We start from the raw sequence: 24,046 nt of genomic DNA on the forward strand, positions 1-24,046 counted from the left end.
CAGAGCTGGCAGGGAGGGCAGGGAGGGCAGGGCTGACAGAGCTGGCAGGGAGGGTAAGGAGGGAGGGCGGGGCTGGCTGAGGACAGGGAGGGCAGGGCTGGCAGGGAGGGCAGGGCTGACAGGGCTGGCAGGGCTGGCAGGGAGGGTAGGGTTGACAGGGCTGGCAGGGAGGGAGGGCAAGGCTGGCAGGGAGGGCAGGGCTGACAGGGCTGGCAGGGAGGGAGGGCAGGGCTGACAGGGCTGGCAGGGTGGGCAGGGAGGGCAGGGAGGGCAGTGCTGCTGCCTGCAAGCTCACGTGTGCTGTTCCGCCTGCCCAGGTGGACCCCAGCACCTACTACGATGCGTGTGTGGAGGAGGCCTGTGCCTGTGATATGGAGGGCAAGTACCAGGGCTTCTGCACCGCTGTGGCCATGTATGCCGAGGCCTGCAGCGCAGTGGGCGCCTGTGTCTCCTGGAGGAAGCCCGACCTCTGTCGTAAGTGTTCCCTTTCCCCACTTAAAGTGTCATCTCCCAGGGGCAGGCTTTTGGCACAGTTTGGGTCGCTGGGTTCCTCCTGGGGTGTCAGGCTTTCACCCCCATCCGTCTTGGCCAGCTGCAGTGTGGTTCAAGTGGTGGAGTCCTGCTCCTGGCTCTAGCTGTACCAGAGAGTGGGAGATCGCTGTCTGTCTTAGTTCTCTCTCCTTCTCAGCTCTCCCTGCCTTTCTTCTTTTCAAATTAAAAAAAATAAAAATCCCATACAATGGTTTTATCATCAGGGCTTCCTCCCATTTTCTATAAAATACATAGGAAGGCATAGAATCGTGGCACTGTATGTTTATAATGAAGAAGCACCTAACTGAAAAACGTACCACAGCTGGCCTGGTAGTTCAAGTTCAGTTTTAATTTCAGAAGTTCTTGCCCTCGTTGGGGGTGGGACATGGAGCAAGGATGGGGAGGATTTCACTCACACCTGGCTGCTCATTCACTGCTGCCCATCCTGTTTCCAGTTGGAATCCTCACACGTTGGATTCGGAATGGAAATTATGAGTTGTTAGTTATATATAAAATGAGTCTCAATCCATCTTGAAAGTGATGACATTACTAGAAATCGACTCTTTTCCTTTTTTGCCAGGAACTGTGAGAGGAAACCATCAAAAAGGAGAAGTGTTGAAGAGGTTGCTCATTTTACTGTGTTAATTTTCCACAGCATTGTGTTATATTAAAGTGTTAATCACCTCCTTCTGGAGCTGTTCATTATATGTTCTTGAGGCTTAATTTACCTTGAGATTTATCTTTGCAATTTAAGCCTGAAAATTAAAACCATGAATCTAGGCTACAGCCTGGAATATCTCCAGGGGGGCTTGTGAGCAATTCTCTCCCCAGCCAGCCTCCAAACCTGACATGAGCCATCAACAGGAAGTGCTCTACTGAGCCGTGATCCTCCTCCCATCCTCCTGTCTGAGCCCCTTGGGCTGATTTAGAAGTTTGGATAAGGCCAAGGTATCTTAGCTAGACAGAATGGTATTCTAGGTCTGTTTTATGTAATCTGAATTTTAGAAAATGCTTTGGAAGGAGAAGGTCTGAGCTGCTGAATGACCTGATCTGCTATCATTCCCCGACAGCCGTCTACTGTGACTATTACAATGGGCCCGGGGAGTGCAGCTGGCATTACGAGCCTTGTGGCACAGTGACAGCCAAGACGTGCAAAGATCAGGTCATCGGCCAGAAGTTCTCTGCACTCTTAGAAGGTGAGAGGTACTTCAAGAGTATCCACAAAAGGGTACAGTTGAGATGGGTCTTCTGAAATGGAAAATGTTATTGGTTTCTCCCGGTTCAATATCTTACACTTGATAAATTAATTGATGAATGGTTAGTTTTTTTTTCTTATAACATTCATCTTACCCCCTTAGAAATACTTTTCTCTGGACAGCAGTTGTCTGCTCAGTAGGGGAGAGCAAGAGAACTTTGTGACTTTAGTGTCAATCTTGAGCTTCCCATTGGACGATGTAATCAGACAAGAGCGGTTTCTGAATGCAGGGTGCAGTACGGCTTGCTCCAGGTAGCCACGTCCTACCTGCGAACAGTACAGTCAGGGCTCTGTGTCTTTGAGACATGGCAGGAAAGCAAGGCAATAATTTGTGCTTTCCAAGAGTCTTGTCGGTGTTAACTCAGCTGTATCTTCGTTGACCATGCAAATGTCAATTTTGGGGAGTGTCATTCTGGTTTTAAGAGTAGTGTTATTTATCAAAGCCTGTCTTAGGTTCACTTTTGTGCTCGTCGACCAAGTAGCAAGTCACTGAAAAATGCTTTAGAGCATGTATAATATACAGTCTACACTTGGGCCATGCAGGGCTTTACCCCGTACATTTATTATGCAGTCTGATGAATTTCAGTGTTCAGAGGTGAACTGTGGATCCCTTTTGCATGCAGGATGCTATGCTAAGTGCCCAGAAAGTGCTCCATATCTGGATGAAAACACCATGAAGTGTGTCGCTTTGTCTGAGTGCAGCTGCTTCTATAATGATGTCATACCAGCAGGCGGAGTGGTGCAGGATGACTGTGGAAGAACATGGTACCTTCTGCTTACATTCCAATGAGTCTTTTTGAGTTTTAAATGGGAGAGGAGAGAGAGCAAGAGAGAATGTGTGTGTATGAGTATTGTATATATGTAAATGTATGTGTGCATATGCATAATTTTTGATCTAGTCATTTCTGAAAAGTACAGCTTTGGGTTCAATTTTACATCCATTAGTTATTTAGTATTTTAGAAAACTCAAATTTGAGCAAATTATCTGTAGCATCTTATGGTCAGTACTGCAGGAAGTAGGGCACAAGTGTTTTCTTGTGATTTCAGGGCAATACCTCTAGTTTCAGTTCTGAGTGTGAGGCCATCTGCAAGCTTCTCCACAGTCCCCGGAAGCAAGCTGATGTGGTCAGCGTGTGGCAGCATGGCCATCAAACTGCACCGTGTGGCAAACTGCCGGTGCATGGACAAGCCTCACAGCTTGCCTGGAGTCCGTCCATTCAGGTCTCGAGAGCCAACTGGTGCGGTCATCAGAGTCATCCCTCACCACACCAACCATGGGAATTGACAGTGCAGGTCTCGAGAGCCAACTGGTGCGGTCATCAGAGTCATCTCTCACCACACCAACCGTGGGAATTGACAGTGTGCTTCTAGGGAACCAGTTCTGTATGCTTCAAATTCTCACTGGTAGACCATTTGTTGTGTTGAACTTGGGAGCTGTATGTCATTGGGAGTCAACACTGCAAGCTCATACTTGTTTGTTCTGTCTGCTTTGACTTCCAGCTACTGTATTGCCGGCGAGCTGGAGTGCACTGGTAAGTCACACTGGATGACAGAGGAAGAGGAGCTCAAGCTTCGGGGTTCGTTCTGGACCATCAGCCAGCCAAGAATCAGCATTAATGCTTTGCAATGCCATCTGGATGGGCAGGAGTCCTCCTCATGAGCCAGTTGATGGCGAGTCCCGGGGAGGCAGCTGCCACCACTGCCCTGCCAGCAAGCACCCATGGGACTGTCATACTATTGATCCCCTAGGTTATCTGTAGGATCTGGGAAGGAAGGGGCTGCTGCATTGGTCAAAAATATTTTGTTGAAGGGATAGAATAAGGTGAAAGTTAAAATGGGAAAAATTAAATAACTAAAGACTTGCTCCTAGGCAACAGACACCTTAAAAAAATTAAAATTATTCCTCTTTTGTGTTAGGAATCTCAAAAAGTTATATAAGTTAACAATAGTTTACGTGTAATCAACTCAACATGTAGAATGTTTTCGAAAATGTAAATTCCTCACAGTAATAGTAATTTATCATTATTTCAGAAACTACTACCATCAACTCAACATTTACAGGTAAAAACATCATCATGTTTTAAATGGATATTTTTATTTGCTTTTAGCAAGTAGCTTTTAAGATTTTATATTTGTCATAAAATAGATGGTGGTAAATCCGGTAAAGGAAAATTGTAAAGTAAAATTAAGTTACTAAGAAATATGTTGACATATTATTACATTCCTGTGCATTAAGTAAGGAAGACCAACATAACATACAATAAGTATTTGTAATTTGAAATTGTTCGTTAAATATCATCTGAAGCTTAACATTTTAGAAAATTGAATGAGCAGTTGGAATAGAAGTGTCTGCCGAGACATGAGTATTTAACTGTCATGATTATGCTGGGGATTGGAACACACAGGTAGCCTCGCATGTTTGCACTGTGCCCTAGCCATGTTTCCTGTGTGCCCATCCAAGACAGTGTGGGGCAAAGTGGAGGTTAAGGTTCATTTGGGACCATGAACTTAATGGCAGCATAAATATGCTTTGTGTTGCTCCCTTTCCTGCCCTGTGAAAGGAGAGGTTGTACTGCCTGTGAGTCTGTGAGAACCTTACGTTTTTGATAATGCATTCCAGGTTTTGTGATTTTCTGTAAAATGACATCTAAATTCTGATTATCACTAATCATTTAAATGAAGTGATGGCAGGTCAGGGTTCTGAACTACATTTGCTGCTCTATAAATATGTCTTATAAAGTTTCTCTGAGATTTCAGGTGATTGGTCGTAATAAGAAATAATGGTTACCTGTGGTAAAATACAAATTATGTATTTCAATATTTCAAATGAAATGTTCTTGTCACCCATTATACAAAATTTCAGAAATTTTAATCTTGACTGATTTATTCAAATACATTTGCTAGCACAGCCTGGTTCAGCCTAGTCCTGATGTGTTTTCATAAACGCTGTTTTCTCTCAACAGTTTCTGCTACACCAACTACCTCGAAGTTAAGCATGGAAACAGGTAAATTTTTAAAAAATAGCATATTAGATTTTAACTTCTAAATTAGCAAGAGTTAATTTGCAAGTCAGACATTTTGATTCTGGTTTCTAATTTGTTTTCTGTGTTTTCATTTCTAAACTGCGCTTACCAATGGGCAGGGGAGCCACATCCAAACCAAGCATCAGCAGAAAGCATCTTGTGTAATTCAGAACTTGTCTGTCCTAGCTAGAGTGCTGCGAAGTTGCCACTGGAGAAAGTGACTACACCAAAAAATTCTGAGTTCCATCCTATAAAAAAAAAAGTGCAAGTTATCTAACACCACGGGAGCTGTCTTTTCCTGGATGACTTAAACCGGGATAGTGCAGTATAAAGTAAATTGAGGTGTTGTAAAAATCCAGTAAATATTCTGCTCATCATTTGTTTGTTTTCTGGAGGTCTCTGAATGAGCCTTGTTTCCCGTTGCTGTTTAATAAACTTGCCCAGTGTTGGTCTCCTCTGCACTGCAGTCACGCTGGTTGCTGTTAACCCCCAACCACGCTTAAGCACCAGGGGGCTTCGGAAAAGTGTCCAACCTCCTTTCACACTTCTATACTTTTGCAATGGAACTCTTAGAGGAAGTAGACAAAATTTCTGTCTTGAGAAAATGTTTTGGAGAAAATGATAGAAAATTAAGTTTTTGGACGTCTTACTCATTATCTTTCGGTATTAAAATTTCAGCTCATGTTTTGACGTCTTTTCACACAAAATGATCCCATTTCTCTGAAACCTGAATTTCAACTTTGTCATTTTATGTGTACGTTTGATATTCTTAGAAGCATCATTTTCCCTCTATATCAAACTCACTCTTTTCCATTGTTGTCTCACATTTAGTAACTTTCGTTCCCGAGCCAAAAGTTTCTTCCCACTCTCTCGTGTGGGTGCAGGGGGGAAGGACGTGGATCCTCCTCCACTGTTTTTGCAGGCCACAGGCAGAGAGCTGGAGCAGAATTGGAGCAGGTGGAACACGGACTGGTGGTCATATAGGACGCTAGTGCTTCAGAGTAGAGGATTAGCCTGTGACACAGCTGCACCAGCCACAGTGTGTGTATATGTGTGTGTGTGTGTGTGTGAGTATGAGACTGTAAAAAATTCACACAATGTGGAACCAGCAGTCAGGAGAACCTCAGGAAGTGCTAGGTGTGTTTAGTATTTAATTTTACAGCTTATATAAAAGATTTTTTTAAAATCAAGACTATTTCTTTTCATTTTCTGTGTAAAAACAAAGCATTTGCTTTTAACACATACTGCTATATTTCTTTCAGAGCATATTTTTTCATAAATCCACCCAGTTAGTGTCAAAGCGAAAATATAACAATCAAAAGCCAAAGTGACTTCTTGACTGTGTCGCACGGTGAAAATAAAAGTCTAAAATGTTTGCTTTTGAAACAGATATTTTGTGCACTGATTGCTTTGCGCAAATGATAGGCTTGAAAGTCACAGTCCATTTCTCCTGTTGCTGCTTTTTGAAAGTTGCACAACATTTGACAAATTGTGGTGAATCTCTGACCTCATGATGGTTATTGTTCATCAGTCAAGTGGCCAGTCTCCCTGGGACAGGGGGAAGAAACACGAAGCCTGACGGTTGTGTCTCAGTAAAGACAGCGTGCAGTAAGGAGCAGGTGTTTGCATAGTGGTTGAGAAGTTCAGACGAGCATCTTCAGGTGCAGCACAACCCGGAACACTCCTCCTTTCGTGGATGAGCTGCTTCTGGATGCTGTGATGAGTGGAGGGAAGCTGCCTGGACTGGCAGTTCTGAAGGCGGTGTCGCTGGGCATGGTGTGTTAGTATTTCCACCTCCGACTGCCGTGGTCAGCGCCGTGGCCAGAGCTTCTGCTCTCTGCTTTCCTGATTGGTCTTTAAAACATAACTTTAATGTAAAACGTGTCGTTTCTGAACGTGAAAGGAACATGTGTTTAAAAAGAGCCCAGGGAAAGGATCCGGGTTTTCTTCTCTTTGTCATTAATTTATTCATTTGATTAAGTGCTTTTGGTCAAGTACTCGATCAGCTTCAGCCTTGAGTCTACGTGGAGGGAAGATTTCATGTGTGAACCGTATTGTTCAGCATAGGAGGGCAGTCTTTTGAACAATATAAAAAAAAGCTACACCAAAGTTTACACCGCCAGCAGAGCAAGATATACAGCTTAAACCTGCATGTCTTGTGTATCTTCCTTTCCACACAATAAATGCTTTCAACTGACTGAAATATTCTGAGCGGTGTCCAACCAGCCATATGATGTGAATGTAATGTTTACAAGAAAAATGACATACTTCCTTTTCAAATTGGCTGATCTTGACACTGACCACCGTTGTGATCATTTGACAGCAAATAATCTTGTTACCTTGTTTAATAGAGAAAAGCTATGGAAGCATCATTATTTCTGAGTTTCTCTTCTTACAACTTCAAAAAGATTCATTGACTTGATGAGATGCCAATGTGTGTAATTCAGAAGTGGGCTTCTGTTTGTAAATTGACATCAATCATAGAAAATCAGTGCCAAGAACTCAGACGGTGTGGTGTCTGATTGCAACGGGATGTAGGTTTGGAAAAACAAAGCCTGCTTTTGTTCCCTGCTGTTAATGACCAGTGTGGCTCTAGTGCAACTCCCCCCAACGCCTAGCCATTGTTTGCTCATCTGTTAAGTGGGAGAATCACCCTGTCTACTTTGTGGGACCGCAGTTAGGAGTGGATGTAACAGCGCATGTGAGTGCAAGAGAACCTCAAACCGTTCATGAGAAGGGAATCAAAAGGCAATTTATTTCTTGCAGATTGTTTTTGTTTTTGAAATCCAAGCCTATGAGGATCTTTGAGAAGGTCATGAAAAACATGTACTATGAAAAAACTATGTAAAGATTTCAAAATGTTTCTGCATACAAACAATTTTATCTTTTAAAGACATTTTTCCCTGATGTTTCAGTAAATTCCTTTTATTCCCAGCTACAGTTTTGTTAAGAAAAATTCATGGGCGGGCCTGTTGCGATAGCCTAGCAGCTAAAGGCCTCACCTGGAATGCATCGGAATCCCATATGGGCACTGATTCTAATCCCAGCTGCCCCACTTCCCATCCAGCTCCCTGCTTTTGGCCTGGGAAAGTAGTTGAGGAAGGCCCAAGTCCTTGGGACATGGCACCTGCATGGAAGACCTGGAAGAAGCTCTGGGCTCCTGGCTTTGGATCGGCTCAGCTCCAGCCATTGTGCTCACTTGGGGAGAGAATCATTGGACAGAAGACCTTCCTCTCTGTCTCTCGTCCTCTTTGCATATGTGCCTTTCCAATAAAATTAAGTAAATCTTAAAAAAACAGAATAATTCATGGGAGCAGCTGAAGCTTGGACTGGGCCTAAACCAGAAGCCTGAGATTGAATGTGAGCCTCCCATGTGGAGGGCAGGAATTCAGACGTTGCAGCCATGACCCGATGCCCCCAGCCCAGGCACCTGTCAGGAGCCAGCAGTAGAGGAGGAGGCAGGACTTGGTCCTGTGGCCTCAGAGGTGAGGTGTGACATCACCTATCCCACCATGTCTGCATGTGCTGACTGTTCTGTGTTAAAAACAATGTAACAGGTAAGCCATGTTTCTGGATTTTCCCCTTAGGCCAGAAAACTGACATTATTTCCTTCTTTCTTAACAGAAACAACATCGAATCCCTTCTCAGAACTTTCTACAACAGGTTAGTATGTGGAGTCTTCTCTTTGTATATAAAGCAGAAATATCCAACAGCAAGAATTATTAATAACAGGGCTTTTAAAGAAGTATTTTACATTGGGAAGAATAAAAAGGGATATTTCTATATTTTGGAATTATATGATATGGAGATAATTTCCTCATGCTTGTGATTAACCCACAGTAAATATGAATGGGACAAAAAGTCCTGCTGTGTTTAAAGGAAAATTGCTGGGACTTGTTGTGGAGGACATAGTGTGAGCAAATTCAGATGTAGAAAAGAATATTTGAAAAAAAAAGGAAAACTAAACCAAAACTTTTGAAAAAGTAAGATTAGAGGAAAACATGGGCATAAAGTGACTGGACTCCTTTCTATCCTGCATTAGGAATTGGTTGGGCAGTGAGATCACCCACTGATAGAGAAGTCCACGTAGAACGTAGATGAGAATATTCTGTCTCTCCTCAGGTGTTCCTGGGACTTCAGCTTCCTTCCCAACGGCTGGGAGTACCCACAGCACAGGGGGACTGAGCCCTGCAGCTTCCAGCCCTGGGGTCACTTCAGGTAACCCATGCGACAGGTGCAGCTGAGCACCTTGTTTAGGACAGTGTCACTCTTGAGTGTAGTTTTCCCAATAAAAGCACCGGATGTTGGCGATTACTCCTTTATGGTAATGATGGGATTTCCACTGAGGATTTTCTTAGCATGTATCATGCTACAATTCCGTTTGTCCATTCCCTTGACAGTACAGTCAGGCACTGTTTTAACCAAGAATTTATTTATACTTTAATCTTCATCAGGAACCCCTAGAGTATCAGCAAGTATAACTGCAGAAATTGTGTGTGGAGCTACATGTGACACAAGTGACAGTGCAGCTGAGATGGGGCAGGGCCACTGTCCTTGTGCATTGCTTGTTTTAGAAGCAGTGCTGGATTTCAGCATTACAGCACTATTGGATATTCAGTCAAGAGTCAGAGCTGCCAAGTCTTACTGTGTGCACTTTGGGAAATCTAATCATTCATGTTCATATTGAAGTCAAATCTAATGGCTGAGATCTCCATTGCACTAAGATTTCTGAATTACGCTTAGTCACATACCCTGTCATTCAGTCAGCACTGATACCGAGATGGTAACATCTCGTTGTTTGCCTGAGATGAGAAAACGGAAGTCTTGCTGACAAGCAGGATGAGAACGCGGAATCCGAGCTGCAGGTGCGGCAGGCAGTGGCACAGCGTTGAGATCGTAGTGTCACAGCCAGTATTGAACACAGTGCACAGACAACATGCTTGTCTGTGTGTCATCAACCGCAGTGTGTTAGTGTCATGAAGAAGGCATCCTACACATCCTGTAAGTGTGGGTGATAAGGAGTTACTGGCGCTCCTCTCGTAGTCAGCATTGAGCAGGGTCTGCTTGGTTTTCTGCGTTCATTCACCTGTGCTCTGGGTAGCCTGTTGTCATTTCCTCCCATTCCGGCTCAGCCCCGACGGTTGCACCCATCTAGAAAGTGAAACAATAGACAGAAAAATCGATCTCTCTCTCTCTAGCTCTGAATTTCAAATAAACAAATCATAAATTTAAGTAAGTAAACCTTTAAAAATGTTGCTGGTCCTGGAGAGTTTTTGCAGAGTTCAAGGAGTTGGTTGAGGTGTGGTCCACGTTTTGTTGTTGTGTTTCCTCGTTAGGAGCAGGAAGCCCCACTGCACCCACCCCGAGCAGTGAGGATGGCAGCACATCTGGGAGCCCAGGTACGGGAGCTACACGCCTAGGAACATCAGGTGAGCCTTGACATGAATGTGCCTAGTAAATAAACCAGACGCTTGCCAACAGCTGGGCTGCCAGGTAAACGATGAGGCTGTTGAGCTAGAGGGAGATTTTCAGCCTCTCCCCCTTGTCCCTTCAGAAGCATTGTTTGCTGACACCACTGCTGCTGTGTTTGCCAGGTACCACGGGGATGTCTGTGGGTGCCAGCACGGGAGCAAGCAGGGGAAGCTCACCCAGAACAGCAGAGACTGGGATCAGCAGCACCACAGACCCAGCAGGTAAGGTCCAGCAGAAGACCCCAACACAAGCAGCAAAGTTAAGTGATGTTGCAGAATCTGATGATGTAAACCAAGCTGTCCGGAAGAAATGTGTTCTCCATAACCATATATAATGAGGACTGTTATTCTCCCATTGGGAGCCACTGCAGGAGCAGGTGCAGACAGCACGAAATCTGCAGCTGGAAGCACATCTGGAAGGCCAGGTACTGACCAGCACAGCAGCTGGAAATGCAGGCACTGGACAAGGGCGAGTTTGCTTAAAATGTATTGGAGGACAAGGGGTCCTCAGGAACCGAAGAATTAGTAAGTTCATAAGTGCTGAGATAATCCAGATCGTATTTCATGTATCCAAGGTTGAGTTCCCTGCTCTTGGAAGTATGCAGATGTTGTGACTCTGTGGATCTGTTCTCATTCTTCCTCACTTTATCAAGTCAGAATTCATGGCCGTGTGCATGTAGAAGACAGAGAATAAAGGTTAGAGGTGTGTGGCGTGTCGGCCGCAGTGTGAGGTGGATGTAGAATGCGGAGATGAAGGCATGTCAGCACAGCATTACACTATCCAGCGATTACAGACCTTAAGAAATAATGCTGTTCTGGAATTAGCACCTATGATGTCTCCTGTTTTCCCTCTTTTATGTTGATGATCCTAACTTCCAGAGATTGATTTTGGGGTAAACGTGCACATTTTGTTAAAGGAAAAGCAACAAACATGCTTCCAGTCACTTTCGTAAGAGATGTGACCTTACCTCTTAAGCTGGTGTTTTCCCTCTTGATAAGTTTCAAGCACAGCTCAGGCTGAGCACTGGCAACTTCGGGCGTGGGAAGCAGCAGTAACCTGGCAGGGGGAGACACCAGAGCCGCAGGTCCTGGAAAGATGTACCAGGCTGAAGTCGATGCTCAGGAGCTCCCCTGGCTTCTCTGCCTAGTCTGGCTGAGATGGGACTAGGATGCCGGGCTGAGGAACGTGCAGGGATAACATCCTTCCTTTTCTGGAAACTGCCTGTGCTCACAGCAGCTGGTTTCAGGCAGTGACGCTCACATGTTTCTCATTAAAAATACCTGATTTAAGTGGAGATGCCTATAGTAATTAAAATGTACCCTCTGCAGTCTTCCCAAGGATCTCGTGTTACGGAGTATTACCTTGATAGATTGCAGAGCCAGGCACTGTTTTAATCAAGGGTTGATGTATTTATTGTGCATTTTACTGTCATCAGGGACCACCGGGGCATTACCGGGTGTAAACACAGGAGCTGAGAAGGGAAGTATAATTGAAATCAGTGTCACTGTGGGTGAGACAGGGAAGAGATCACTTGATCTCCATTCCTTCTTTCCAGAAGCAGTGCTGGGTTCCAACCCAGCAATTCCTGAACCGCAGCACAGCCTTAGTTAAGGGGATGGGAAACAGCTAGAGAGTCAACTGTATGAATGTGGGGAAAATGCTCTAATTCATGTTTATATTGTAGTGGAATTTAGTCATCATGTCTTCAAAACACATTAAGATTTCTGCATTATACTCAAATACTAACTTTGTAACTAGGTCCACAGTAATGCCATTGCAGTAGGTACAATTTCATTATTTCCCTCAGGTGTGAAAATAGTAAGTCTTGTTGCTGACTAGCAGGGAGAAATCGTAGACTGTGAGCCATGTGTGTAATAGGCACCGGCACACTTGGGGATCTATCTGTCTGTCAGTGCAGTGGGAGTGTGCCTGTGGGTGTATGCCAGTCACTTGCAGTCAGAACTCCTTGGCCGCTTCTCCTCTGCATCTCTGGATTGGCTGCTATCCCTTCTGTCCTGTCCTCCAGTCCTATCCCAGATGGTCTTCCTGACACATCTGAGGGGCTCTGAGTGTGCATCCTGCACCTGCATGTGATGGAAACGTGGCAGAAACTCCCATTTCCGAGCTGGCCTGCCGTGGAAACTTGCAGAGGTGCAGAGTAGACAGTGGTGGATCATGTGCTTGAGGCACTGGAGGCTCGTGGGGTGGAGAACCGTGACTGGTCAGCACATTTCCCCCACTCTCCTCAGCTTATGCTCTGGTCCACATGGTGTACTTATGGAAGCACAGATCATCGTGTCCCTGTGCTACTCAAGATTCCTCCACCATCAGACTGCTTTAAAGACAGATCAAAGCAGTTGTCATCTGCCGTGAAGACATCATTTTGTGTAGGAATAGGATTTTTGTCGATGCATTTGTTAACTCACCTTTGGCCTGATTTTTTTATTCTTGCATCTCAGTTGCTTTGGTCATGCTGTACTTGAAGATGTCATGGCGGATGGCATGCTTTTCACAAACACATTGGTTTGGGTAGTCCAGTCTCCATGTTCTGCACTGTGGCAGACCCTGGGCAGCTCAAGGATGAACGGGACACTTGATGTGCTCTGGAGTCCAGGCCATTCAGTGTATATTCCATGAAATGTGAATGTGACTTCTTTGGTAGTTTATTTATAGTACTCCTCTCTCTAGGTTGTGCATCAGGCAAGGTGCACAGAGGTTAGAGGATGGCTGCTTGAATTTGATCTTAAGGTGGTGTCACCATTAGCTGCTGGCACATGCTGTGAAAAGAATTGAAGCAGACAACAGCAATTTAGAAACAGCAGTTGACCTAAGGATCCATGTCTGCTGAACAAAATATGATGTGCTGCTTTTTTATTTTTGAAAAATGTGTTTGTTTATGGCATTTCCAAAGTGTCTAGTAGGTGGTCCTTTGTCACAGATCATTGGAGTTGGCTTGTTCCTGGTGAGCTGTATATAGAAAGGCTTAGCTTGAACAAGTCAATCAGCCATGTCTGATGGATGAGAATCTAAATGTTTCTGGTCCTGGGGGACTTTTATGGAATGCAATGTATTGATTTCACACTGCATGTTTTTATTGCCATATCTCATCAGTAGGAACAGAAAGCTCCACTGCACCTACCCCAGGTGCTGAGGATGGCAGCACTCCTGGAGGATTTGGCACCACAACTTCCAGCCCAGGGACATCAGGTGGGTCAGGACATCCATGTCCGTGTCAGGGACATGGATGCACATCTCGGGATGGACTGCTGGATAAATGGTGGGACTACGGAAGCAGAGGGAATCATGGGCCAAGGCTCTCGCTCTGGTCCCTTCAGGAGGACTGTTGGTTGAAATCACTGCTACTGTGTTTGTCAGGTATAACAGCAGCATCTGCGGACGCCAGCACTGGGACAGGCATGGAAAGCTCATCTGCAGCAGTGGGCAGTGGGACCACCAGCCCTGCAGACATAACAGGTGAGACAGGACTCCTTTTGGGTGGAGATGGCTCCACCTAAAGAACATGGAACATGGCAAGGGTAATTGATGTAGAAATCTGTGAGGTGAATGCAACTACCAACTGTCCAGAAAGAGCGTATTCAGCATAGTCACAAGCATTAAAATCTGTCATTCTTCCACTCAGGAATGGGAGCGGGTGTGGGTACCATGGGATCTGCACATGCAAACACATTGGGAGGAGCACATACAGAGCAGCCTGTGGCATGTTGCACAGGCAGTGGACACAAGAGCTACTTGCATTTAGGCTCGTGGTTTGCTGGAAGAGAGCAACATCTTCTGTCTGAGGTGGCCTGCGTCCACATGATCTGGAGCATTGTAGAGTGGGTTGGTTGTGCAGCCAATATCATGCTTCCTGCTCTGTGCAGATCTGCATACTCTGTTCTCACTTGATATTGATGTGCATGTAAAGGACTAAAAATGAACGGTGTAGAGGTGGGGCTGGGTATGCTGTGGTGGAATGCACTCGTCTGAGACAAAGAATTTCAGTGGAAGACATTGCAGTATCCACGTGTTTACCCTAGTGGCAAAGAATGACTTACTGAAATCAGAATTTTTTTAGGCTTACCAGCTACCCTTCTTTATGTTTAATATTTGAACTTGCCCGTGAAGTTGATGAGGTGGATGCACCCATCTTTGTGAAAGGGGCAAACTGAACATACTTCAGGTTGCTTGTATAACACTGTTTTTGTTGTTTTGTACTTTCCCCCCAATAAGTATCCGGCACACCAGGGACATCGGCTGCGGCAGCGACTGGCAGAGCCACCAGCGGGACCACAGCCGCTGGTAAGATTCCTGGGCGGCCCACAGGGCTGCCCCACCCCCGCTTCCCGCGGCAGGTGCTGCTGGGTCATCAGGCTGGGATTGGCATAGGCTCAGGGCTGAGGAACCTGCACAAGTTCCCGTTGCTTTTCTCACAACTCCATGTTCTCTCAGTCTTGCAGCCATCTCCCTTCCCTGACCTGTTGCTATTTCAGAGATCACAGAAGTTTCTGTACACTCCACTGTGGCTGACCATGCAGCTTCACCAGAAACAACCATGACCTTGGCTGGCAGCACGCCAGGTAATTAGCATGAAGAAGCACCCATGAGGACACAGGGAAGTGGACAGTGTGGGCTGTCCATTCCCTGTGTCAGGCATTTTTGTGATGCCTGAGAAGCAATCATAACTAACTAGGAGCAGCAAGGCCAATGTCACAACTTGCTGCCCCCTGTTGATACATCTTTATGTTCATCAGGGACATCTGGAGTGTCCTCAGGTGTAACAACAGGAGCTGGCAGTCTAAGGACGCATGGAGCAGGGTTCAGATCAGGTGAGATGAAGAAAGGGCTCAAATGCTGTCCCCCATAGCTTGTCGGTGCTCTGTGTCAGGCACTGTGTGAAGCCTGTTCCAGCATGCAACAATTTGCCCTGAGAATAGCCTTGGGTAACTAAAGCGCCGAAGTCAGAGTGGTGTAGGACCTCTGTGTGACTGGGAGGAAATGTCATAAATATCAAAGTTGTGCTTTCCACTGTACACTCAGCTCTCTGTTATAATGATATACTGTTCTGTAATTGAGTCTGTGATAACTCAGTGGTGTTCAAGTGAGACTATTCCTGTGAGTAAGAACCCAGTTTTGGTTCTTGGGCTGGCTGAGGCACAGTGGCTGAGGCAGGGTCCAATCCCAGCATTCCAATTCTCATGAACCACTGGTGGCTCCCAGCTTGGAGACCTGAGTGGCAGGGCAGCCATCCAGTACAAGTCAATGAGCTTGGGTTTGCCCATGTGCAGAAACTATTGCATTTTAACTTACTAGCTGTGTGAATAAGTATCCTTGACTTCTTTATAACAGCCAAGTGCCCTTCCCACCAACAGTGGTGACGTGAAGAACCTCTAAGATTCCATCCTCTCTGCTTATGTGTTTGAATCCCTCCCCTTTCCCGTCACCCTGACCCTGGGTCCTCTTAAGAGTTCATTGTCCTGACACCCAGGGGCTCTGAAGGTGCTGGCTGTATCCACAGTGGAGGTGTCCACATCTGCCGGGAGCTTCTGAGCCTACCTGCCGAGAGGCAGAGTGTCCAGGTGGAACCAGGCATGCAGTGCCTGAATGCATCCTTTAGGCCTTGCAGGCTCTTCAAACAAAGAACCCCAGCTCCAACAAGCCCACTCCTGTCCAGTTCCCTCCCAGAATGTGCCTCCAGAAGGTGACAGTCACCATGTCACTGTGTTCATTCAGATTCTTCAGTTGTTCTGATGCATTGAAGGTGACTCCCAGCTCCTTGGCGTGTGACTGGAAGTCACTGGTGTGCAGAGTGGGATGTCACTGTGTGCATTTCTTACCTGGACCATCTGTGGTCTGACTGATTGCTCTATTACCTTCACAGACTTGCCTGGATCGATGATTATAATAGAAATGTATTCTGAGATGAGATTGATTGCCTTAAGAGGTGTTGGGTTGAGGCTTTAATCAGCGTGCAGCAGTGCTGCCCAAGAGCTGACAAATTCCATTTAGAGGAGCATGCAGACTGCAATTTTGGGTGAAGAACATTAGGTTTATGGTTCCTAAATTGGGAATTGGAGCTTCCTTGTTTTACTTTTTCATCTTGTTTCAAACATCCACATCAGAAATGATGGGCATTTTCTAGAACTAGCTTTTTGGCTCAGATTCTTGAGAACCGGCCGTGGATTAGAGGTGAACATCTAGGCTGGGCTGCTGATCTCTGGTGGCCCTGGAGTAGGTCAGAGAAGTGGGAGTACTGTGTTTTCAAGCTCAAAATGTTTTGTAGAAATTAATGTGTCTCCAGTGGAGATGTGGTGGGGGAAGGCCTATGCCTGCAAAATTGTAAAATGGAAAATGAGAATACAAAAATTAACGTGTCTCTTCACAACTTTGGAAATATTTTTAAAAAGGATTTATTTATTTGAAAAGCAGAGTGACCAAACTGGAGGGAGAAATAGAAAGATCTTGCATCTGTTGGTTCACTCCCCAAACGGCTGCAGCAGTCAGTGATGGGCCAGGCTGAAGCCAGGAGCTTGTTGTAGTTGTACCATCCACATGGATGCAGGTGGATCCAGGTGGATGCAGGTGCCCAAATACTTGTGGCATTTTTCATTGCTTTTCTGGGCCCATAATCATGGAGCTGGGTCCAGAATGGAGCAGCTGGGGATTGAATTGGCACTGCAGGCCCCAGCTTTACCTACCGCAACACACTGTCAGCGCTGGGATGATTTTACATGTCATGTTTTAACAGCAGGATCAGGTGGCCCCACTGCACCACCCAAACCCAGTGGTGAGAAAGGCAGCACAGCCGTGGGACTGAGCACCACAGCTACCAGCCTGGGGGTATCAGGTGGGTCAGAACATGCATGTCAGTGCCCCTGAAGCAGCATGGGGGTGCTGCTGCACAAATGATGGGGATGTGGAAACGGGATTTGTGGGCTGAGACCCCCAATCTCGTCCCTTCAGAAGTGCTGTTTGTTGAGACTCTTGCTATCCTGTTTGTCAGGTACAACAGGAGCAAGCAGCGGGTCCACCAGCACAGGAGCAAGCAGAGGGTCCACCAGCGCTGCAGACCCTGCAGGTGAGGATGATCTGCAATGGGGGACTGGGATGAGTCTAGCCCATGATGATGCTGTTAAGGGGGCAGAATGAGGGATAACATTCTTGAGCCCCAATGACTTGAATGGAACTATTTCTGCCCTGCCCTCATGCATTAAGTGCCATGATGTTTTTTGTTCACTTAGGAACATCAGCAGGAGCAGGTGTGCACACCACAGCAGCAGCAGTGGAGAACATGTCTGGAGGGACAGGTACTGAGCAGCACAGTGCATGAGGTGCAGGCAGTGGGCATGGGAGATGTTCAGTCAAGCCTTACTTAGGAATAGAGGTTCCTGAGGAACCCAAAAATAGTTACTGACGCAGCACCTACTGTCCACCACATTGGAAATCTTCTAACAAGTATCTGTTCTGTGCTTACTGCGGTGCTGAGCCCAGGGCACGGGCTGCTGCTTTTTCGTGTCTGGCATTTAATGAGGCATGGAAATGGCCAGCAGGAGAGTGAAGGTGGAGCCCAACTTCTGATCTCCAGCATTGCAGACAACCATCAGGTTTGCGTCCAGTGCCATTTCTCTTGTCCTGGGCATTGACTGGAGACCTGGGTTAGTTCTTAAACCTCAGAGCTAACCTGCTAACCCCAGAGTCCTGCCCTGTGTGGCTTGGTTCCACCTTCACAAAGCCCCAATGATTTAATAAGAAGCACAAGGCACTTGAGGTAAACATAGTACCAACCAGATAACTAATGTGTGCTGATGCTGGTAGAATTTAGTGTCATTTAAACTTGATCAATCAATGGAAAATTGTTTTTTTTAAAGCACAAGAAAGTGATGTCTGCATAAGTTAGGTTCTATGGATGCATATTCTTCCAGACCCTGAAAGTCCTATACAGGAGATTTACAAGACTGGTGCAGGTCTCAGATGTTGAACAGGAGATGGGGCAGAGGCAATTGAGGATGCAAGGACATGGGAGACTCTGAGGAGCTAAGATTCAGGACATCCTGAAGAGAGGCAAGCATCAGGCATGCCTGAAAGGGGAACGTACAGCACAGTCATTCAGTACCAGCCCCAACTGAGTGCAGGCAGGTGTGAGACCCAAGCCTGGATGTTAGGGTGCTGGCGACCCTGGAGTTGAAGGAAGGACTTGGGTTGGGTGCATGGAGTGTGGACTGGGAGTGTTGGAAGGGCCCTGCCACCTCTCAGGGGCAGAGATGTGTGGAAAGACAGAGGAATCCCTCGATCTGAGGTGTGGAAGGTGGGCACGTGAGGTGAACCAAGGCAAGGCAGCAGGTAGCCATTCTGAATCAGAAGGTGAAGTGAAGCTCACGTTTGCCCTGCATCTGCAAAATCCATCCAAGAGGGCAGCCACACAAAGCCTCTTACCACCCAGTGACCACTGCTGCTCCAGGGGAACCCAGACCAAGGGCAAAAGATACACACACACACACACATTCACGCACACACATATATGCACATACATGCACACACATACACACATGCACACATGCACACTCGCACACATATACACACACGCACACATACACACACACACACCAGAAGTTAAAAAAAGTACTTCCAGCAAACCTAGACAAACATCAGGAAGATATTTGCTGATGCAAATATATTTAAAAACACACAAACAAAAAACAACTGGCAAATGATAAAAATAGTTGTCAAGCACAAATCAGGGCAGAAGTCCTGCATATTCCTCTAAATACAGGCTTTTTAAGAAAAAAAGTGAAAATATGAGTTTAAAGTGAAAAATAAAAGTTAAACTCTAAATTTAGAAACAAACTAGTGAACCACATGATACTCAAAAGAACAAATTATTTTATATGACTTTGAAACATAGTAACAACTCTGTGTATGCTGAATATCATCTATTGTTAAAACAGGGTTGCAATAAGAGCTCAGAACTTCATTTGCAGATTTTTTTTTCCTTAGATTTATTTACTTAATTGGAAAGGCAGATGTACAGAGAGGAAGAGAGACGAGACAGAGAGGAAGATCTTCCATCCAATGATTCACTCCCCAAGTGGTCACGATGGCCGCTGCTGCATCAATCCAAAAGCAGGAGCCTGGAACTTCTTTCTTGGTCTCCCACACAGGTGCAGGGTCCTAAGGCTCTGACTGTCCTCAACTGCTTTCCCAGGAAACAAGCAGGGAGCTGGATGGGAAGTGGAGCAGCTGGGATTAGAATCAGTGCCCATATGGGATCCTGATGTGTTCAAGGCGAGGACATTAACCATTATGCTATCGTGCAGGGCCCAATTGCTGATATTTTAAAAGCTGTGTTCATTTGAAAAACTGACCAATGGGGTGGGGGAGAGCTGGAGGTGCTCCCTCTGCTGATACGGTTCTCTGAATGACCGCAGTATCCATGCCTCGGCCAGGAGCCAGGAACCCCTGGGTTTCCCATAGTAGTGGCAGGTAAACCAGTACACACTCCACTCTCTGATGCCTGCCAGTGAATTAACAGGAAGCTGGATCAGAAGGAGCAGTGTGACTCAAGTCCAGTGGCCATGACAGGGGCTCTGAGGGGTTCACAAGTGGGAGCTTAGCCTAGTGAACTAGACAGTACATTTGGAGGTGAAATTCTCACAGCTTACAAGATAAAAAGATCTACAGGATCTTTGAACAAAAACTTAAGTTTTAAAATCAAAGAGGTATATAATCAGCAACTCCACAATGAACTAAAATTATTAGACATAAATGTGAATTTATTACATGTATATAATTTATATAATATAGAAAATACTGACACATGTTACCTTCTAGCTTTCAATACTGAAATGGCATGAAAGCTGTGGCACCTTGCTGTCACAGAATTGCCCTTGGACACTGGTCTGGGTTCTAAACTGCAGTAACCACAGTTGCATACAGAAGCATTGGATACAGGTCAGTTACACCTCTGATAAGAAGGTTTCAGGTAGATATAAGAAGCTCACAATGCAGTTAGACAAAATAATGCCTGGAACAGACGAATTGGAACAAACAGGCAGGAAACGTGAAAAAGATTATTGAAGCAACCACCAAAAAATGTGAAGGACAAAGTGAGAAAATTCTACATGACGTACATGAAAAGAACTTAAAATTAAAATCTCTGCATAGATTAAAGGGATAGACAAAGATGTTAGCACAATGATAATAATGAGGTTGCATATGCTAAGGATTGAAATATAAAAAATGATAGGTAACATAAAAACATAAAATAACCATTATACACAAAAGTTACATACCATAGAAGAATAATGAATACAAAAAAGAAAAATCACAGTTAATATGAAGAACAAGAAAGAATATCCCACTAAAGATGATATATGCCTTTTCTATGTAAGCTATGCCTACCGTAGCATCTGAGGTAGCCTCAACCACCGCAGCATCATCTGCACGGACAGAAACAACTGCACCTCTCTCTGGAAGCTCAGCAACCACGGCCACATCTCCTCCAGTGACATCAGGCCCTCCAGAGGGGTCAACTCTTGCAACAGCAGGAACCAGCACCACGCAAGCTGGCACAGAGGCACCCCCAAAGGAGTTGTCCACAGCTGAGGCGACACTATCAACCTCCACTTCGACCTCCGCCTCATCCTCCTCGTCCTCGACCCCAGCCCCAGTGGCATCAACATCTGTGGTCCGTGGTTCCACAGAAGCCTCCACTCTCCAGGCTGGGTCCACTGCACAAACCAGTAGCGTGACAACCACGCCTACCGTAGCATCTGAGGTAGCCTCAACCACCGCAGCATCATCTGCAGGGACAGAAACAACTGCACCTCTCTCTGGAAGCTCAGCAACCACGGCCACATCTCCTCCAGTGACATCAGGCCCTCCAGAGGCGTCAACTCTTGCAACAGCAGGAACCAGCACCACGCAAGCTGGCACAGCAGCACCCCCAAAGGAGTTGTCCACAGCTGAGGCGACACTATCAACCTCCACCTCGACCTCCACCACATCCTCCTCGTCCTCGACCCCAGCCCCAGTGGCATCAACATCTGTGGTCCGTGGTTCCACAGAAGCCTCCACTCTCCAGGCTGGGTCCACTGCACAAACCAGTAGCGTGACAACCACGCCTACCGTAGCATCTGAGGTAGCCTCAACCACCGCAGCATCATCTGCAGGGACAGAAACAACTGCACCACTCTCTGGAAGCTCAGCAACCACGGCCACATCTCCTCCAGTGACATCAGGCCCTCCAGAGGGGTCAACTCTTGCAACAACAGGAACCAGCACCACGCAAGCTGGCACAGCAGCACCCCCAAAGGAGTTGTCCACAGCTGAGGCGACACTATCAACCTCCACCTCGACCTCCACCTCAGCCTCCTCGTCCTCGACCCCAGCCCCAGTGGCATCAACATCTGTGGTCCGTGGTTCCACAGAAGCCTCCACTCTCCAGGCTGGGTCCACTGCACAAACCAGTAGCGTGACAACCACGCCTACCGTAGCATCTGAGGTAGCCTCAACCACCGCAGCATCATCTGCAGGGACAGAAACAACTGCACCTCTCTCTGGAAGCTCAGCAACCACGGCCACATCTCCTCCAGTGACATCAGGCCCTCCAGAGGCATCAACTCTTGCAACAGCAGGAACCAGCACCACGCAAGCTGGCACAGCAGCACCCCCAAAGAACTTGTCCACAGCTGAGGCGACACTATCAACCTCCACCTCAGCCTCCTTGTCCTCGACCCCAGCCCCAGTGGCATTAACATCTGTGGTCCGTGGTTCCACAGAAGCCTCCACTCTCCAGGCTGGGTCCACTGCACAAACCAGTAGCGTGACAACCACGCCTACCGTAGCATCTGAGGTAGCCTCAACCACCGCAGCATCATCTGCAGGGACAGAAACAACTGCACCAATCTCTGGAAGCTCAGCAACCACGGCCACATCTCCTCCAGTGACATCAGGCCCTCCAGAGGCATCAACTCTTGCAACAGCAGGAACCAGCACCACACAAGCTGGCACAGCAGCACCCCCAAAGGAGTTGTCCACAGCTGAGGCGACACTATCAACCTCCACCTCGACCTCCACCACATCCTCCTCGTCCTCGACCCCAGCCCCAGTGGCATCAACATCTGTGGTCCGTGGTTCCACAGAAGCCTCCACTCTCCAGGCTGGGTCCACTGCACAAACCAGTAGCGTGACAACCACGCCTACCGTAGCATCTGAGGTAGCCTCAACCACCGCAGCATCATCTGCAGGGACAGAAACAACTGCACCACTCTCTGGAAGCTCAGCAACCACGGCCACATCTCCTCCAGTGACATCAGGCCCTCCAGAGGGGTCAACTCTTGCAACAGCAGGAACCAGCACCACGCAAGCTGGCACAGCAGCACCCCCAAAGAACTTGTCCACAGCTGAGGCGACACTATCAACCTCCACCTCGACCTCCACCTCAGCCTCCTCGTCCTCGACCCCAGCCCCAGTGGCATCAACATCTGTGGTCCGTGGTTCCACAGAAGCCTCCACTCTCCAGGCTGGGTCCACTGCACAAACCAGTAGCGTGACAACCACGCCTACCGTAGCATCTGAGGTAGCCTCAACCACCGCAGCATCATCTGCAGGGACAGAAACAACTGCACCACTCTCTGGAAGCTCAGCAACCACGGCCACATCTCCTCCAGTGACATCAGGCCCTCCAGAGGGGTCAACTCTTGCAACAGCAGGAACCAGCACCACGCAAGCTGGCACAGCAGCACCCCCAAAGGAGTTGTCCACAGCTGAGGCGACACTATCAACCTCCACCTCGACCTCCACCTCAGCCTCCTCGTCCTCGACCCCAGCCCCAGTGGCATCAACATCTGTGGTCCGTGGTTCCACAGAAGCCTCCACTCTCCAGGCTGGGTCCACTGCACAAACCAGTAGCGTGACAACCACGCCTACCGTAGCATCTGAGGTAGCCTCAACCACCGCAGCATCATCTGCAGGGACAGAAACAACTGCACCACTCTCTGGAAGCTCAGCAACCACGGCCACATCTCCTCCAGTGACATCAGGCCCTCCAGAGGGGTCAACTCTTGCAACAGCAGGAACCAGCACCACGCAAGCTGGCACAGCAGCACCCCCAAAGGAGTTGTCCACAGCTGAGGCGACACTATCAACCTCCACCTCGACCTCCACCTCAGCCTCCTCGTCCTCGACCCCAGCCCCAGTGGCATCAACATCTGTGGTCCGTGGTTCCACAGAAGCCTCCACTCTCCAGGCTGGGTCCACTGCACAAACCAGTAGCGTGACAACCACGCCTACCGTAGCATCTGAGGTAGCCTCAACCACCGCAGCATCATCTGCAGGGACAGAAACAACTGCACCACTCTCTGGAAGCTCAGCAACCACGGCCACATCTCCTCCAGTGACATCAGGCCCTCCAGAGGCATCAACTCTTGCAACAGCAGGAACCAGCACCACGCAAGCTGGCACAGCAGCACCCCCAAAGGAGTTGTCCACAGCTGAGGCGACACTATCAACCTCCACCTCGACCTCCACCTCATCCTCCTCGTCCTCGACCAAGGCCCCAGTGGCATCAACATCTGTGGTCCGTGGTTCCACAGAAGCCTCCACTCTCCAGGCTGGGTCCACTGCACAAACCAGTAGCGTGACAACCACGCCTACCGTAGCATCTGAGGTAGCCTCAACCACCGCAGCATCATCTGCAGGGACAGAAACAACTGCACCACTCTCTGGAAGCTCAGCAACCACGGCCACATCTCCTCCAGTGACATCAGGC

General features: G+C 47.2%; 1 protein-coding gene across 1 annotated transcript in view; it reads left to right on the forward strand.

The window, feature by feature from the left end:
- The window catches only part of MUC19 (mucin 19, oligomeric), a 102,926-nt gene that overhangs the window by 22,469 nt on the left and 56,411 nt on the right, over positions 1-24,046 (forward strand). The window contains exons 23-36 of the mRNA XM_040978972.1: positions 318-474; positions 1,602-1,727; positions 2,410-2,551; positions 3,287-3,318; positions 3,818-3,847; positions 4,750-4,791; positions 8,434-8,472; positions 8,932-9,027; positions 10,146-10,208; positions 10,364-10,502; positions 12,741-12,804; positions 14,512-14,580; positions 17,282-17,356; positions 17,520-17,585. Coding sequence (XP_040834906.1) covers positions 318-474; positions 1,602-1,727; positions 2,410-2,551; positions 3,287-3,318; positions 3,818-3,847; positions 4,750-4,791; positions 8,434-8,472; positions 8,932-9,027; positions 10,146-10,208; positions 10,364-10,502; positions 12,741-12,804; positions 14,512-14,580; positions 17,282-17,356; positions 17,520-17,585 — 1,140 coding nt within the window. The remainder of the gene's footprint in view (positions 1-317; positions 475-1,601; positions 1,728-2,409; positions 2,552-3,286; positions 3,319-3,817; positions 3,848-4,749; positions 4,792-8,433; positions 8,473-8,931; positions 9,028-10,145; positions 10,209-10,363; positions 10,503-12,740; positions 12,805-14,511; positions 14,581-17,281; positions 17,357-17,519; positions 17,586-24,046) is intronic.

Source organism: Ochotona curzoniae, unplaced genomic scaffold, assembly GCF_017591425.1.
Source record: "Ochotona curzoniae isolate NIBS_2020 unplaced genomic scaffold, NIBS_Ocur_1.0 contig_2927, whole genome shotgun sequence".
Classification (NCBI taxonomy): Eukaryota; Metazoa; Chordata; class Mammalia; order Lagomorpha; family Ochotonidae; genus Ochotona; species Ochotona curzoniae.